This window comes from Theobroma cacao, chromosome 3 (assembly GCF_000208745.1).
Source record: "Theobroma cacao cultivar B97-61/B2 chromosome 3, Criollo_cocoa_genome_V2, whole genome shotgun sequence".
Taxonomy (NCBI): Eukaryota; Viridiplantae; Streptophyta; class Magnoliopsida; order Malvales; family Malvaceae; genus Theobroma; species Theobroma cacao.
Genome location: NC_030852.1, coordinates 30439866 through 30456291, shown reverse-complemented (window position 1 = coordinate 30456291; position 16426 = coordinate 30439866). Strand labels below are relative to the sequence as shown.

General features: G+C 35.3%; 2 protein-coding genes across 3 annotated transcripts; one reads left to right on the top strand and one right to left on the bottom strand.

The window, feature by feature from the left end:
* LOC18605869 (caffeic acid 3-O-methyltransferase) lies at nucleotides 5306–9057 on the top strand. The gene is made up of 4 exons (XM_007039153.2): nucleotides 5306–5813; nucleotides 7210–7520; nucleotides 7896–7960; nucleotides 8453–9057. Exons 1-4 carry the CDS (start codon nucleotides 5395–5397, stop codon nucleotides 8753–8755), a joined length of 1098 nt encoding a protein of 365 aa, XP_007039215.2. The 5' UTR covers nucleotides 5306–5394; the 3' UTR covers nucleotides 8756–9057.
* LOC18605868 (protein DOWNY MILDEW RESISTANCE 6) lies at nucleotides 9716–16023 on the bottom strand. 2 transcript variants are annotated; one of them, XM_007039152.2, is made up of 5 exons: nucleotides 15654–16023; nucleotides 15266–15513; nucleotides 10944–11268; nucleotides 10469–10739; nucleotides 9716–10037 (listed from the first exon to the last, which is right to left on the bottom strand). In XM_007039152.2, the coding sequence occupies exons 1-4, from the start codon at nucleotides 15849–15851 to the stop codon at nucleotides 10497–10499; spliced, it is 1014 nt and encodes a 337-aa protein (XP_007039214.2). In that variant the 5' UTR covers nucleotides 15852–16023; the 3' UTR covers nucleotides 9716–10037; nucleotides 10469–10496. The 2 variants fall into 2 exon arrangements, with proteins under 2 accessions (XP_007039214.2, XP_017973209.1); XM_018117720.1 differs by lacking the exon at nucleotides 9716–10037 and having other exon boundaries at nucleotides 10076–10739.

Genomic DNA, 16426 nt, shown 5'->3' with positions numbered 1-16426 from the left:
AAGAAAGGAAGAAATATTTATATTATAAATATATTTAGATATTTGAAAATATAATAAATAAAAATACATGATGTAAATATAATTATTGTAAAAAATGAAATGATTACTTTGAGTGATTCGATGATAGAATTTCACTTAAAAGGGCAAAAAGTTACCTCTTTCGGATGGATTTCTTAGGTACAGAGTTCGAGATGGATTTTCACCGAAGCGTCGGGATAAATTCGAACTCTATACTCCAATACCCATTAACTCAAATAATCATTGTAAAAAAATAATATACATTAGGAAAAATAATAATAAATAATAATAAATATATGAACAAGGTAATAAATCAACTTAAATTATTAAATATTTTATCACATGAATAATGAACCAATCAAATTAATAAATGCGTTCAGGTAGATATCATCATTACATCCTATCACAGCATGCCATGTTTATCTTGTTATAGCATGCCATGTTTATTTTGTTAATGGGGCAAAAATTCCGATGATGGGATTTCTTCGAAGAGCTCGTAGAGACGAGTTCTTCCGGGGACATCTCTAGGTGAGGAGGATTTCGAGACTTCCCCAAAGCGTTGGGATGGTCTTCGAATAATTTTCCGATAAAAGATTACCGACTCCATCATCTTAAAATAAACAAGTCACGACATCATTCTACGCTTGCATCATATGCATACGTAAAATCAAATGAAAAACTCAGTCTCACAATTCAATAAAGTTTAATTAATAAAATAGGGATTAAACTAAGAAAAGACTATATTAAGATAACTTAAGATTAAATGGTACGGTTCGTAGAACGGGCGTCACGGAGGTGCTAACCCTTCTCCTTGCGTAACCGCACTCCCGAACCCATCTCTAAAAAATGTGGACCAGTTCTCGTTCTTTCGACGGACCTAAAAATTAATTTAGGACTTCGTCGATTAGAACCGAGTTAATAGGTGGCCAATCACACCTTAGATAAACATGATTGGTGGCGACTCTCACACCTTGAGATTTTTAATTTTTTTTTTGCCCGCGTCTGGCGGACTGGTTCTCGGACCCGCACGTCACGACAGTCTCTTGAACATGTTAAGTTAGAACTTTAATCTAAGATTATAGTGGATGCTATTGTGTAGTTTGCATACTTTGGATTGATTTTTACTTGTTTTTATGAGAATATCAATGTTTATTCAAATTATGAATTTTGCCTCATTTGTTGCTTGATCACCAACAAGTTGAGTATGGGTTTTAGGTGATGCTTGATAAAGATAGTCTAAAAGGCCCTAAATTTGAGTAATGTATGTTCATTCCTTGTGAAGAAATTAAGTGGATGATTAATTAATGAGATAAACATATACCTATTAATCATACATAATCAATGTAGGTCCTACACTTAGTGAACTTAGGTTTAATTAATTTTTTATAGACATATAAATATTTAATGAAGGTAGGCAATTGTGTGATGACTTAATGGAGCATTACGCATGTTCAAGGAACCTAAACTAACATTAATTCTCATAAAAAGTAGGTATCTCAACAAAGCAATAGCTGAAACTATAGTCTTAGGTTTTAATTACATTGGTTTCTCACTATACTTTTAACTGGCAATTTTTAGATTAATTTGAAGTTTTAGGTTAAATTTCATTTCATCAACTTGTTTCTTTTGTTGCTTGGATAAAACTTAGCTTGCTATAAATTTAATAATTAGTAACAAATAGTAAACCAACTCCATGTGAAAACGATAACTCACTTACTACTATATTACTAGTTGACTATATGCACTTACATAATATCTTGCTAAAATTGATAAAAATCTTAAAGTAATTTACCTTGATAAATTAGCAAGCAACAATATTATGTTTTCTTAATATAGCATGCTAATATATTATAATTGATGATGACGTAACATATTAATTTAGCATAATAATATGATTACGTGATATTTTTTATCTTTGACATTAATATTATATCAATGTCATGTGAATATAAAATAATAAGTGATATTTTGACTAACAATAATTAATTTATCATTAATCATAAGAGTTTATTTGATTTAAAATAAAAATATAAAAACTTGATTACATGTAATAATTTTTTTTAAATTTTTTAAATAATTTAAAATTTTATTTAAAAATTATGTCATGACAATTCAATTCATATAAATAGATGTGTGTATAATTTCGATCAAATAAGCTGAAAAATCTTTGATTATGTCTAGCAAAGTGGATTTTGCTTAGCGTGAATGGTAAACATCAAATCATGCATACAACAAAAGACACGTTAATTCTAGTACAACAAAAGACATTTTGTATTCATAACTTTTGGACTTCAGCGTACCAATTTATTTAAGCAAATAACCCGTTAAATTATCCTGAACGTTAAATCAACGTAAGCAGATACAAATCTTTTTCGCATCAATTACAAAAGGAAAAATAGTTAGCAATAACCAATAAAATATTGAAGCAGAAATCAATTCGTGTCATTAGCAAATGAGCAGAAACGGATATACATTACATAACCGCCCTCAGCTGATTAATTAATAATTGAAAATGACAAAAGTGAGAGCGGCCCCGGTTACCTGAGGCTTCATGATACAATTAACCATTGATTAACGTGTGAATGCAGGGCATGTAGTATTTGGTGCCACGTTATATTGGTCCACCGCATTATATCCTTCTCCAATATTATTAAATTAGAACTTCCAAATCACAACCAATTAAATAAATAGTAACATTATTAGGAAATGGTCAGCTCATGGGGCAGGTTTATATATATATATATATATAATTTATGAGGAAAATAAGTTGGAAGGTCGCTGTTGTTCACAGTGACACTCATGATTTTGCCAAGATGATGTCAGTACATATTATAAGTTTTACCCGTCGAAAGTTCAGACTTGATAGAGAGAGAGAGAATGTAGAGTTGTTGGGAGAGTTTGGTGAAGACATTAACGTTTGGACCAAAACTTAGCTATATTTATATATATATATGATGAATTACTTGTGAGATTGACAATAGACGAACAGACAGATAGTAACTAGTTTCCCGAATAAAGAACTGGGGTCATATCAAGTTGGCTGGTTACCAGTTTCTGGTCACCAATGGCTGCAGATTATTTCATCTTGCGGTAGTAGGTGAGATGTTAGGTCATTTTTCTCGTTTTTATAATTTGATGGTGAGATGCCAATGCTCCCTTCCTATCGAAAACCCTACAAATTAAATCACCATTTTTAATCATAACATATATATATATCATTCATTTCTAAATTGCTTCTAAAACAAGTCAAATCTCAATCATGAATGAAAATCTTCTGTATCGTCCCTCATTTTTTCGTTTCATCCACCAACACTTAAAACATGCCTTCATTAATAATAAAAAAAAAACCTTTCAACTTTATAAAAAATCAAAAAATAGGGCAACTTTCATTAATGCATGAGTTTTTTTTTTTTTGTTGTTGTTCCCTTAGAGAAAAAGACAGTGAGTAGTGAATGTACAAAAATCAAAATTAAGTAGTATCAGTCATCACGGCGTCTACCGAACAATTGAAGATTATGGGTCCTAATTAATTACCGTAATTTGAAGAATGTCTCAGCACATGATTGGGAGCCCCTGTTCATTAATTTTCTTTTCAGGTTTGTGAGGGGAAGTGGATTGCAAGAAATTGAGACACTAATTAGATGCAAGTCAATTAAGTCGTTTCCAAGAGTGTTACGTAAATGCAATTGATTGACTATCAGGCACTTTGGCCCCACTCACCAACCCTTTTCCCATCAGCTCTTTGCCGTCTCTGTTCATCTTCGTGGCTTCGTGTTCTTCAGCGAGCGGTTATCTAACTCATCTAGACTGAGATCAATATTTAAAACGTTTTGGATCCAATTACAACATCAACATAGTTGATACATAAAAAATATTTAGTGGGTTGAATTTGAAAGCGTTTGCATTGTTTATCTTTTTTAAGAAGTTCGGTATTGGTATGATTAATTGATAAACAAGTAGTTATATCGACGAAATCTCTAATTTTTTAAATAAATAAAAAACTGAATGCAACATAGTTCATCTAATTATAAAACTTAATTGCAATCTGAATTAATTGTAGGTTATAGGTTTCTCTTTGGAGGTATAGTCTGATGTATCTGGGTTTATGATTGGTTGCAGGATTTTGGGAAATTGTGCCTATGATTATGGCATAATGGCCAATATAGGTGGCAATGTTCATGTTATTGCTGTTGTGATTTCTCTTCCTCCTTTTTAATGAAATTTTTTACCTTTAAAAATAAAAGCCAAACTCCCTGAACAACCCCCAAAGCGTTTGCATTGTATTTTTCAATTTATGGTGAAAAACACATTTAAGATTTTAAATATTAATACGATTTTTCACCCAAAATATGACTCTAAGAAATATTACAAAACAAGGAAAAAGAAAAATTCAAGCAATCCTATATCTCAGAACAGGACCAAACTTGAGCAATCCAATACATTTCATCTCGATTTGTTCATTGTTCTCTCACCAACCTTGTTGTGCTTTCAAAAGCTTCAAGCCGTTTATTCATTGGACTTGTATGAGCTTTTTTTTTTTTTTTTGAAAGGTATGAGCTTTTGTATGAGCTTCGATGGAGTACTCGTGTGATTCATGACAAGGCGTTCTAATCCCAACCACAAAATGGTGTCTAAAATTCAATTGGGTTAGTTGAGGGAAGGACTGGTTTTGGAGTCCGCGCTCAGTAGGTTTACCTGAAATATGATTTGAATATTATACTCTTTTTTTTAGTCCAAGAAAAAGCAAAGGTCGCTTTTAAATTTTATATTGTCTTTTTTAGTTTTTAAGTTTCTACATGAACTTTTCTTGACATGACCATTTACATTAGAAAATTAACATATACCTAACTCGGTTTGTACTCCATGTGGTGCATTTGTCCTACACTAACAGAAACAGCACTTCCAGCTTTGACTCGGCCATCAAATTTTACCGTTGACATACTATTCTTTTCTCCCGCTTGTCAAAAGGCCGCCGAGATTATCACAGCAAAGAAATCTGACTCGACTGTTATAGAAAAATGCCTCCCCTTATGATTGCTCCTTATGGGTTACGTCACCAGAAAATTAAAATAGTTTTATGGATTTTCAAAGATCATGGTGAGGGTGAAATAGTATTGAAATACGTAGAACCTACCAAAGTATAAAAATGTGTTTGGGAGCGAGAGAGAGAGAGAGGGTGGGCTGTGGGGTCCTGTCTTTTAGGTGGTGGGCAGTTGTACATGGGGAATTTGGGACCAAGAGCGAAGTGGTTGAGGCAACGAACGATAAATAACTCCACTTTGTGCTTGGCATGTCCATATCCTCAACTCTCCAATCTCACTTCTTTCTTCAGCGTTTCACGCTGTCCAAACTCCAATATCCCAACCAAAGAAAACAATGGGTTCAACCGGTGAAACCCAAATGACTCCCAACCAAGTCTCCGACGAGGAATTAAACTTATTCGCCATGCAACTGACCAGTGCCTCAGTTCTACCCATGGTCCTCACGTCAGCCATAGAACTCGACCTGTTCGAAATCATGGCCAAAGCTGGTCCAGGTGCTTTCCTGTCCCCAAAAGAATTGGCTTCCCAGCTCCCCACAAAGAACCCTGATGCACCTGTCATGCTAGACCGCATCTTGCGCCTCCTTGCTAGCTACTCCGTTCTCAATTGCTCCTTGCGTACTCTTCCTGATGGCAAAGTGGAGAGACTCTATAGTCTTGGTCCTGTCTGCAAATTTTTGACCAAGAATGAGGATGGTGTCACTCTTTCCTCCCTGAGTCTCATGAATCAGGACAAGGTCCTCATGGAGAGCTGGTAAGTGCTAAACCTTGATTAATTTTGCTCCTTGCTTTTTCTCTATTCCCCTTTATTTGTTTATTTCTCCAATTCTTCATTCATTTACGCCCCAAAAGGAAATATTCATAGCTACTTTATCTGGTGAACTTTACTCATATCATTATTGTTGGTGTTGTGATAAAAGTTGGTTCCCTCAACCTTTCATTTCTTTTCTGAAGTTAAGTAATTCATTGACTAGAGTATTCCATTTTCGGAAAGCGTATATTTAGGAGTATTTACCTCTCTTTCAAACTTTCTAACATTATCTTCCTATTTGTTTATGCTTGAAAGAGACTAATTAACAACTATATGCGTGTGTATTATATATAACTTAAATATAAAATTTTTACTTAATTATGCTTCATATATATGTTTACGACTTTAAATTAACTTGTCACGCTATCAATTTTACCATATAGTAATAATTATACTTGAAGATAAAATTATGACCCTAATACTCAAAAGATAGATATGTCGGTCAAGGTAGCGGTAGAAACAAAAACAAAAACAAAAGCTAGGCAGGATATGTTATACTCGTACTCTATAGTTAGGTAACTGTGATAAACAATTGGGGCCAATACTGTTTGAAACTTGAGACACCTAATACCCAACTTTTTTTGTTTGAAATATGAAATGGAAAAATGATGCAACTATAAATCAGTAGGAGAATATACGAATTTTCATCATATCCATGGGGCCAGTGGGTTTGTTCATCCACCGTATGGAAAATATGTGAATGATTGGCTTATTCTTTTTTTTTTTTTGGATCTTATCTCGATCAACCACGACAAACTTAAGTTACAAAATAAGTATTCAACGAACATCAGAAGATGGAAACATAAATATATTGAAAAAAAGAACTATTCTTAAATGTTTATAAATATATAAGTAGAAGTATTCCAGTGCAAGCGACAACTCATTAATCATGATGATGGTGACTAGAAGGAATAACTTAAGACGCACTATATACACAATCAGGTCTTTATCGTTGAAGTAAAATACGAGTATTCTGAGGAGACTGATGTGCATTCACTATGATGAAGCAATTGGTTGACACTCAGAAGTAAATTCAAACCAGAACAATTTTCAAAACAGTTGATCAAAAATTTTCAGAGGAGGTCAGGCCAACTAATTGATTTTGCTAGTATTTGACCCTTCCTAATGTAGAATATTTAAAAGGCAAATGATGTACAAAAACTGGGCTGCTGTGAATGATCAAGGTTTCAACATCTCAATTAAGGAAGTTCTCTCCTCGCCCTGAAATAAACTGCTGATTTGTAATAGTAAAGTCACTAGTTCATCTACATATAAAGTGAAGATATATTATCCTAACTGAGATTGGACTGAGAACTATGCATTGTTGGACTGTTTGTAGGTACTACTTGAAAGATGCAGTGCTGGAAGGTGGAATTCCGTTCAACAAGGCCTATGGTATGACCGCATTTGAGTACCATGGCACAGATCCTAGATTCAACAAGGTTTTCAACAGGGGAATGAATGATCACTCTACCACTACCATGAGGAAGATTCTTGAGACCTACGATGGCTTTGAGGGAGTCAAAACACTGGTTGATGTTGGCGGTGGTATTGGTGCCTCACTTAGCATGATCATCTCCAAGCACCCCTCCATAAAGGGAATTAACTTTGATTTGCCTCATGTCATTGAGGATGCTCCAGCTTATCCTGGTATCACAATATTCTCCTTCCTTCACTGGTCATTTTAATAACCAACTGGTCTAAATCTATGGAGTTACTTTGAATTTAATTACTAAGTGCGTATAAGCAGTTAATTATTGTAGGCAACGGTAAAATTTTAGATGGACATCCGATTCAAAATCAATTGACAATAAGTGAAATGGTCTTTAGAATGGATACCTCAACTTACTTGATGTGGGATTAACTTTATCACCAATTTAATATTTATTCAGGACATTGATTGCATTGTGGACTAATATTTGTATCCTAACAAAATGAATTTCTTCATTTCCTCAATCTGTGGACAATACTGCATTGCTCCTTATCATGTTTTAGAAATGAAATTTTACTGTGTTCTGTCTATAGGTGTGGAGCATGTTGGTGGAGATATGTTTGTAAGTGTTCCGAAAGGAGATGCCATTTTCATGAAGGTGAGTTTGAATCAACTGAAAATCTCTGTTGTACCTACCCATTATGTGGCTTGTTGATTAGTTGAACTCAACAATCTGAGAAATAATGGAGCTAATGAATGACATGTGGAATTAACGCACCACTAACTCTCAACTTGGTTCCCTTTGACTCAACTCTATGGAGTGTTCCATTCACCTCTAAAGATTTTTCCTTCTCCCATTCCCTGTTTATTTTGCAGGGGATGGCAAGAAGCCTCTAGAAAATCTATAAATAAGTTCTTAGACCAACAATTCTAATGCAGTGTTCCACTGATTCAAATTAATTGCTGAAGTTCCTTTGTGAAGTAAAGGAAACTCCAGGCTGAGATATTCCTTTTCTTATAATAGGCACAGTACATGCGGGTGCAAGTTCACTTTTGACTGGTGCATAAACCATAATGTAAAACAAGTACTAAAAATTGTATTAGCCTGATCAACCATGATTTGTGCTCTTGACATGTATGTGCAATGCAGTGGATATGTCACGACTGGAGCGATGAACACTGCTCCAAATTTTTGAAGAACTGCTATCAAGCTTTGCCAGACAATGGAAAAGTGATTGTTGCTGAATGCAATCTCCCAGATTACCCAGATCCTAGCCTTGCCACAAAGTTAGTTGTCCATATCGATTGTATCATGTTGGCTCACAACCCTGGTGGGAAAGAGAGGACTGCGAAGGAATTTGAGGCCTTGGCAAAGGGTGCAGGATTTCAAGGTTTCCAAGTAAAGTGTTGTGCTTTTGGCACTTATATAATGGAGTTTCTCAAAACGGTTTGAATCTTTGGCTTTGCTACATGCTTCACCATTACCTTTGGATTCTAAGCTTAATTTGTGATTTTCTCAAAGGTGGCACTCCGAAATACATAGTTCTTCTTGCTCACAGAAAACAATAAGAATGAGATTTTATGCTTCTTGTGTAAAATAAATACTATTTTATATATGTTGATAAATGTACCCCCTTCCTCACTGTAACTATTAAAGAAAGTGTTGTTTAATGTCTCAAAAAGGCATCAAGCATAAACTTTGAGAACAAATCATGAAGAAGCTGATTGTATAAATACTCATTTTGTTTGCGGGCATTTTCTTTTAGCAAAGCTTGGGAAATCGTTCTTCAATTATCTTGGTAGCCCACAGCTAAATCATGCCTTGTGACAATTTCAGCAGAACACCGGAGATGACTTAATTGGCTGTGCTGGCAGATATTGCGAATAGTTAGAATCAGAAGGAATAGTGTACCAGTGATCCTGGAAAAAGTATGGGTGGAAAAATTGATTACGAAAGGAAATGGGTCTAAGAAACATCATTATAGATCAGGGTCGACTTCACCCATTAAAGTTAAAGGGCACGTTTATTTCAGAGAAGAGAAGCTTGGGCAAATACGAGAACTTATAACAAATGGAACCTTCTTAATTTTGCCTTATTGAGATCTAGAATTCAATGATAAGTGCATGTCCTTTGTCGAGGTTTTCAATCCATATAATTGGTGAACTTAAGACTAGGACGACCAACAGATGTCTATATTGCATATGCAAATTGTATGAAACTGCTAAAGCATGTTCTTTTTAAGTTTTGATGCAACGGTATAGAAATGATTCACTACTTATGAAATCCAATCTCGAGGTCCAGTTAAAAAACAAAGATGCATTGTAACTTGGTGAATGTGGAGGCTAGCAACCTTGGTGGAAACTACACTACCAGGGCCGGCAAATCACTTGTTCTATTTATCGATCCCGAATCTGTTGAGAAGTTGATATAATGTCTATCTATTAAATGATCAGGAAATCCCGAACTTAATTTATTGAAGTGGAATTTATTTAATTACTACTTCACACTTCCTATTCTATCTTCGGTTTTTCCTAAAACACCATATTTTATTTATTCACCAAATTTAGCACTTGGCAACACAACGAAGAGCAATCTACACAACCCTGCGAGTGAGTGCATATATATTCGCTATGCAAGAGTATGCACATATGCTTCCAGAGAAACTAGGGTAGTTGATCAGAATGGGCGCAAGGCATCCAGCACCCGCTTCGCTTTGCCATTAGCAAAACTTCACCTGTACGGCAGCAAAAGCTGTCAGTTACTAGGCTCAAATTACATTCACAAACAGCAAGAACCATTTCATTACACATAACATTGTCCTGCATAAGACCACTTTACGACGGATAAGATTGTCCTGCATGCTGGAATACAATAATATAGGGAAGTGCAACATCAGTACAAAATAATCCCATGCTTCTTTGTGGACCAATAATCAAACCACAATCAGCAGAAATTTGGAAGTTCTACAAATGGATATGTTACGGTAGGCTACCAGCATATGGCAGTATGCTGCATTAAAAAATGGCACACTGCCATGAATAATAAAGGGGAGTTCTACTGATGCTGCAGTTAATTATGCATTTTGGTAATATAAAACCAACGCCTGTAACTGCCAGCAAGCAGGCAGTTGATCCTGACAAGTCGACAAAATGATAGAATAAGTACCGAAGATCAACCAGACGGTGAGCTGGTATTAGTTCTTGAAAAGTTCCAAACAATGTTCTTGGTCCAGGTTCCTGCTCCAAAACTTACTGTAATATTCTGCATAAGTAAAATCCCTGTATACGGCTCCAGATCCATCTTCTGTAAGAGGTTTTGCAGGGCTGATCAAGGCATGGTCATATGGGCAGAGAAAGGAAGCAACAGACATCCTTGGCTTATCAGCATTCACAATGGCTCGATGCCACACGCTCTTGTACTTCCCATTACTCAATGCCTGCAATCATCGATGTCAGGACTGATTTGCTAGGAAGCTTGCATATTGGCAAACCAAGTGTAGTTTAGAAGACAAATTAATTAGTCATTCATTCCAACATCCTTACCTTTGTACTTTTCGTTATACCTTAGGAGTTTAATTATGAATAACTTCACAACGTGCACAAGGCAAAGTAGTAGCAGTGGTGGTACTTATATACATTACCTGTAATTGGTCACCAATGTTAATGACAAAAGCATTTGGGTGGGGATTAACTGCAACCCATTTGCCGTCTTTGAGTACTTGAAGGCCCGCGACTTGCAAGTCTTGAAGTAAAATTGTAAGAGCATTGGGGTCTGTATGTCCTGGCAATCCATAAGTCAGCTCTGGCTGCGGACATGGCGGATAATAGTTCACAGCCATATGCTGCCCTTGCTCCCCCAAAACGTTCTTTATGTAATCTTTGTCCAGGCCTAAGCTCTCTGATATTAATTCTTGTAACCTATGCCCAAGTTCTCGAACTTCTACACAATAATGGCTCACAATTTCCCTGTCAATTCAAGTCAATTTGGCAATTTAGGCATTAGAACTCTCTCCTCCACGGATGTATCAAACCAAGAAGGAAGTACATATGCATGTATCTGCTTATGACTAGTTCTACTATCTTTTTTGGCTGAGCCTTTACAGGAGTAGTGGTCTAATTTCCAAGCATTCCTCCAACAGTAGAACAAAAAATGATTCGCTCTCTTAAAATCTGGGGCCACCCTGAAAAATACTTTACTTGACAAAAGAAACAATGATGATGACTGTTAAGACAAAACGTGTGGGACTATATATGCATAACTTCTCATTGATTCGGCCGATAAAAGGTACTAATAGTTTTAAGTATTATCAGCAAAGCTTTTTTAGTTTTAAATCCTCGGATGAATAGATATCCATACCAGTAAAATCTCCTAAACCCTTGTAGTCTTTCTCCATACTCTTTTTTTCTCTTCTTTTTGTTTTGGTTTTAGTTTATTTCTCATTTTCTCTTCCCTACATCATTAAACACTGTATTGAGGAAAACCAAGTTCTTTTCCCCTCTTTTCTTTTTTTGTGCTACCCACTGATCAGTTCCTCTATTCCTTGTTTTGTTTATAATTTCTTGTGTGATGGATTCTTATAAGCTTTTGCCCAATTGCTCTGGATCGGGGGTTGATGGAAGTTGGGTTGGCAGAATTGTTCTAAGATTTCATCGGACAAAAGATGGAATGATAGCATCTTGGAAGTCAGTCTGGATTCTGGGGGAGATGGAGTGGCTGCAAAGGTGCCCCTTTCTGATATCATTTCTTAATCATCCATAGGCATAGTATCCAAAAAACCTCCATAATTATTTAAAAAAGTTCAACCAAAATCATTATTCCTTTATTTTTTTCCAATCAAGTTAAAAAAAACAAAAACTCAACTTATTTTTTTCTATTATAACCGTATCTTATGGTTCATTCTTATAAATAAAAAATATGTTTCTTGTCAAAGCAATTAAATTTAATATATTAATATTAAATTAATGCTTAATCCTTTCAACTTAAAATACATTATTCTTCGAAGAAACTCAAGAAACTTAATATCATAAAATATGCAAATGAAGATGAAGATGATCATAGTTTGAAAGGTAAGAGTCAGTAGAATAAAATCTTCCCCTTGAATTTTTGATGCATGGATATTTTGGAGAGTCAAGCAACCAAGAAAATTCATAAGGACTCTACAATTCCCTTCCCCCCCCGAAAGGCAATTTTCAAACGTCCAAGCCATCACGATCACAATTATAGGTTACAAATGGAAAAGGAAGAAAAACCAAACCACCGCCACTAGCAATTATGAAGTTGAGTCATTTCCATATTTTATATATGGGGTTCAATGTATCTGTGTTTATGTATTTTTAGCCAAGGCTTTCATTAATTAATTATTCAATCTTATCTATAATTTCAATCATCATTAACCCATCTAAAATATCAGCAGTTCCAAGATTGTATTTCAATAAACCCGCTATAAGACATGTTTAGCTTGTAAATGATTTGAAAGAAAATGAGGAAATTATGAATTATTATTAGTAAATACGAAATCTAGGATTATTTTACAAATAAACCAAATTAATAGCACTCTAAACCAAATAAGAGAATATAATCTTTGTATCTGATAATATGTTTAGTCATTAACACACGTTGAATTTCTACCCATGATTGTGTTTGACAAGATAAATTGATGAAGGATAGAACAAAATAAAAGTCAATAATAACATAATAATAAAATAGTTAGTAAGCAAGTAGTAAATAGGAACAAATAGAAGTGATTCTAGAAGAGCCTCAGTCGGCTCCTTGTAGCCAAAGCTTAATTATCACTAGAGCTGTGGGCCCAAAATTCAATTAATTTGGGTTTCCTTTTCCAATCTGATTACGTCAACACGGCTTTGAGCTCGTGATGTCACTGGGACAGTCTACTCTACGTTTGGGTTCACCGCCCCTTAGCCTAAATGTATCTGATCTGAGCCTTTTTTTGCAGTTATCACCGTTAATTACGTTCGCTATAGTTAGATAATAAAGTCTAAAAGTGAAAGTGGGCCAATCTCAGCTCCGATTTCTGCGACTTCGCGAACAAAGACTTGATCATCACGGACCAAGTCGTTTGTCCACTACCCATAAAAGGCTACACACGCCTGGCCCACGGCCGACCCATTTAGTGGTGTGTCGACATCCTCATGAATCACTAGCGTTAGAACTACTCGCTGCCGCCTTGCTCAGCCTTGAAGTAGCTATCCAACTGATAAATTTGACATTAACACCCTGCTCTCTCAACTTGTATATACTATGCTAATTTCACTCTCAAACTTTGAATACCTTTTCCTTTCTTACGTGTGTGATTGCGGACGAAAAACATTTAAAAATCTTTTCGTCTGAAAATAACATTTGCTTTGGCATAAATTCAATGGAGATTATGAAAAAAATATCCCAGCTCAACTGGGGCTTCTTCGGTTCCTTGAGGAAAGTAACTAAGGACTCGGGTAAAAGAACGTTTTCAATATTAGAAGTAGAGAGCTAAGTTCTTCCGGGGGGGAAAAAAAAGAGGGCCTGGTTCTGCATGAACGTACATCTGAACCTGACGTCTGTCTGTCTGTCCTTCTGTGTCTGTCCTTAATTTGCGAACAACCAAGTAATGAAGCACGTGCTCAACCCTAAACTTTTAGCCTGTCCTTTCCGTCAACCTTTTGGGTCGGAATACGTTTTAGTAAGTTTTTATTTCTCTTCTGACGGGAAAAGTCTTTAATTTTCTCCTATTTACTAAATCTAAAGAATCCATTCCCCCGTGCTTGCCGCCGATTTTTCGCAAAGTTACAATTTTTTATTGCCTTAATAATTTTGCTTTGTTAGATTTGAATCTTTATGCATGCCGTCACCTTAACCACAAAACACAGTAATCCCACCCCCAGAACTATCATACTATACTTGACAATACAAACTTTTCAGAGCTTCCTGTTGTCGATATATGAATATGAGTGACTTGGTCTACAGTGTTGCTTTTATGGACTAGCTAGGGAGTAGGGAATGAGGGATAAGTAAACAAATGCATGAATAAAATGAATGGCTCATCACAAAAATAGCAAGCAAAGGCATGTAATTTTAAGCAACAAAAACATCAAAACATGGCCACCGGGGGCTTTATCTAAAAGAACCCTTACTGCTCACCACATTGTTGAGTTGTTGTGGTCTATAGATCACCAACGAACTCCTAGAAAAACCACGTGAGCACATGGCCAAGTTATGAACAGGGTACCAATCTACAACATACAATAGGGGGACCAATGGAAGAAAAAGAATCGAGAGGAGACTTGTCTCCGGGATTTGGTAACCTAAAAGGTTTGGATATTTTTGCATGAAAAGAAAAAGATTAAAATTCCATTTTTAAAGACACCCTAAATATATTACATTAAGAGAATAAGCTTTGTGATTTTAAAAAAATATTATTATATCTTATATGATTAAAATATAATCAGATAGTTATAATTCATCAAATTTAATAATGTATCAATATAATACAAAAGTAAGCAGAACATTCGATTAATCTTTTAAATAAATATCATATCAGATCAAATTTGTTTATCACGTGCTCCAACAAAGTGAGAGAAAATCGTAATGTTCATGCACTAACTGGTTTATTACTTTTGATTTCATGCATAATATTCTGACTATCTGAAGAGTTCTATTTATTTTAAGAATGTTTTAAGAACATGAAATAAAAAAACTCAAATAGTCAGAAAAACTAACAGTTTATTTCTTTGCAAAATAAATGTATTAAATTAATCTTATTTAAGTGTGAGCTGAATCATCGTTAGAACATGCATGACATATACAATGAAAATGAATGACGTTAGGCAAATTACGTAGCTCTGACGAAGGGTTTTTTTGGGCATTATCGTTCAACTAATTACTGCCATTACTTTTAATTTTCCTAAATAGATTACAGAGAAAGGCAATATGTAGCAAATGAGAAGGAAAAGAAGAGAGAAGGCTTACTTGAAGGAAGAAGGATTAGAGGGCCACTCGGGAACATACTTGTGGAGAGGATAGCAGTGCAGTCGTAGATAATCCCTCCAGTTGTGAACCTTCTCCTTATTCACATTAAAACTGGTAGAAAGTCTCATTGTCTTGGAAGGGTCATCCGAGTAGAGCTTCAGTTTCTCCTCCACCGGCAGCCCGAAGAAGTCATGCGCCACTTGGAACATTCCTTCCGTTGCTTCTTTGGAAACTCCGTGATTAATAACCTGGTCATCAATCCCACTTTATATTTTATAACTAACACTATCAAGCAAAAACCAGAGGGCGACGATACATCGAAAAAGCCAGGAAATTTTAAAAAATACACTAACAGCAACAAATTTGTGAATATTGGAGTAGCTACTACCTGAAAAAATCCATAGAAAGTGCAGGCAAGAGCAATTTGTTGTGTAATTTGGCTTCTGTCCTTACACCCCAAGTCGATGACAGGGACGTTTTCGCATTCCAAGACTTCAGACAAGCGGGGACGCTCAGATTCCGGTCTCACATAACTTTCTGGCAAGTTAGTGTAGCGAATTCCAGTGGAAAGAACCTTTGTTTCCATGCCAAACGATTAATATATGACAACAATCAAGAAAAGAAATAGAGACGGTACTTGGGGTTAGGGGGGGGAGTGTTGAGACGGAGAGCAAAAGGGCAAGACCGCTTTTCCCCAAATTCATTAGCTTCCAGGAGAAAGAATACCTGGTTTCAAACTTACACTCGATTTTTATTTATAGATATTATAAATAGAGAGATATATTATTTTTTAAAAAACCGAAAGTAAATGATTAGTTTAATTTTAAAGTTAGGATGCATATGTGTAATTTTTTTTATTCGTTTTTGTCGAAAATTTATATTCTTAATAACATCAACGAAAAGTGATCATACTAAAAATGAACAAAATAATCCATTAAATTAATCTGTCGTTGATAATAAAGATATAGTTGATATTATTACGAAATTTAAGGCGTTGGGGCTACTTGTATCGTTGACGAGCATTTTTTAAGTCTACAGTCCAATGCCTCCTAGACACTTGTCTGCAATGATTATTAGCGGGGTTGTCATCTCTGGCGCTGCTGTGCAAACTACACCTCAGGAGAACCAAAAACTCAAAGCAATTAATTATGTACAAATAAA

Excerpts from the sequence above, each read along its gene's own strand:
- LOC18605868 (XM_007039152.2), bottom strand. The coding sequence starts at position 15,851 with ATGGAAACAAAGGTTCTTTCCACTGGAATTCGCTACACTAACTTGCCA. Across the intron at positions 15,514-15,653 it reads CTTTCTATGGATTTTTTCAG|GTTATTAATCACGGAGTTTC; the intron begins GTAGTAGCTACT and ends ATTGATGACCAG. Across the intron at positions 11,269-15,265 it reads TCTAATCCTTCTTCCTTCAA|GGAAATTGTGAGCCATTATT; the intron begins GTAAGCCTTCTC and ends TTGAATTGACAG.
- LOC18605869 (XM_007039153.2), top strand. The coding sequence starts at position 5,395 with ATGGGTTCAACCGGTGAAACCCAAATGACTCCCAACCAAGTCTCCGAC. Across the intron at positions 5,814-7,209 it reads AAGGTCCTCATGGAGAGCTG|GTACTACTTGAAAGATGCAG; the intron begins GTAAGTGCTAAA and ends GACTGTTTGTAG. Across the intron at positions 7,961-8,452 it reads GAGATGCCATTTTCATGAAG|TGGATATGTCACGACTGGAG; the intron begins GTGAGTTTGAAT and ends TGTGCAATGCAG.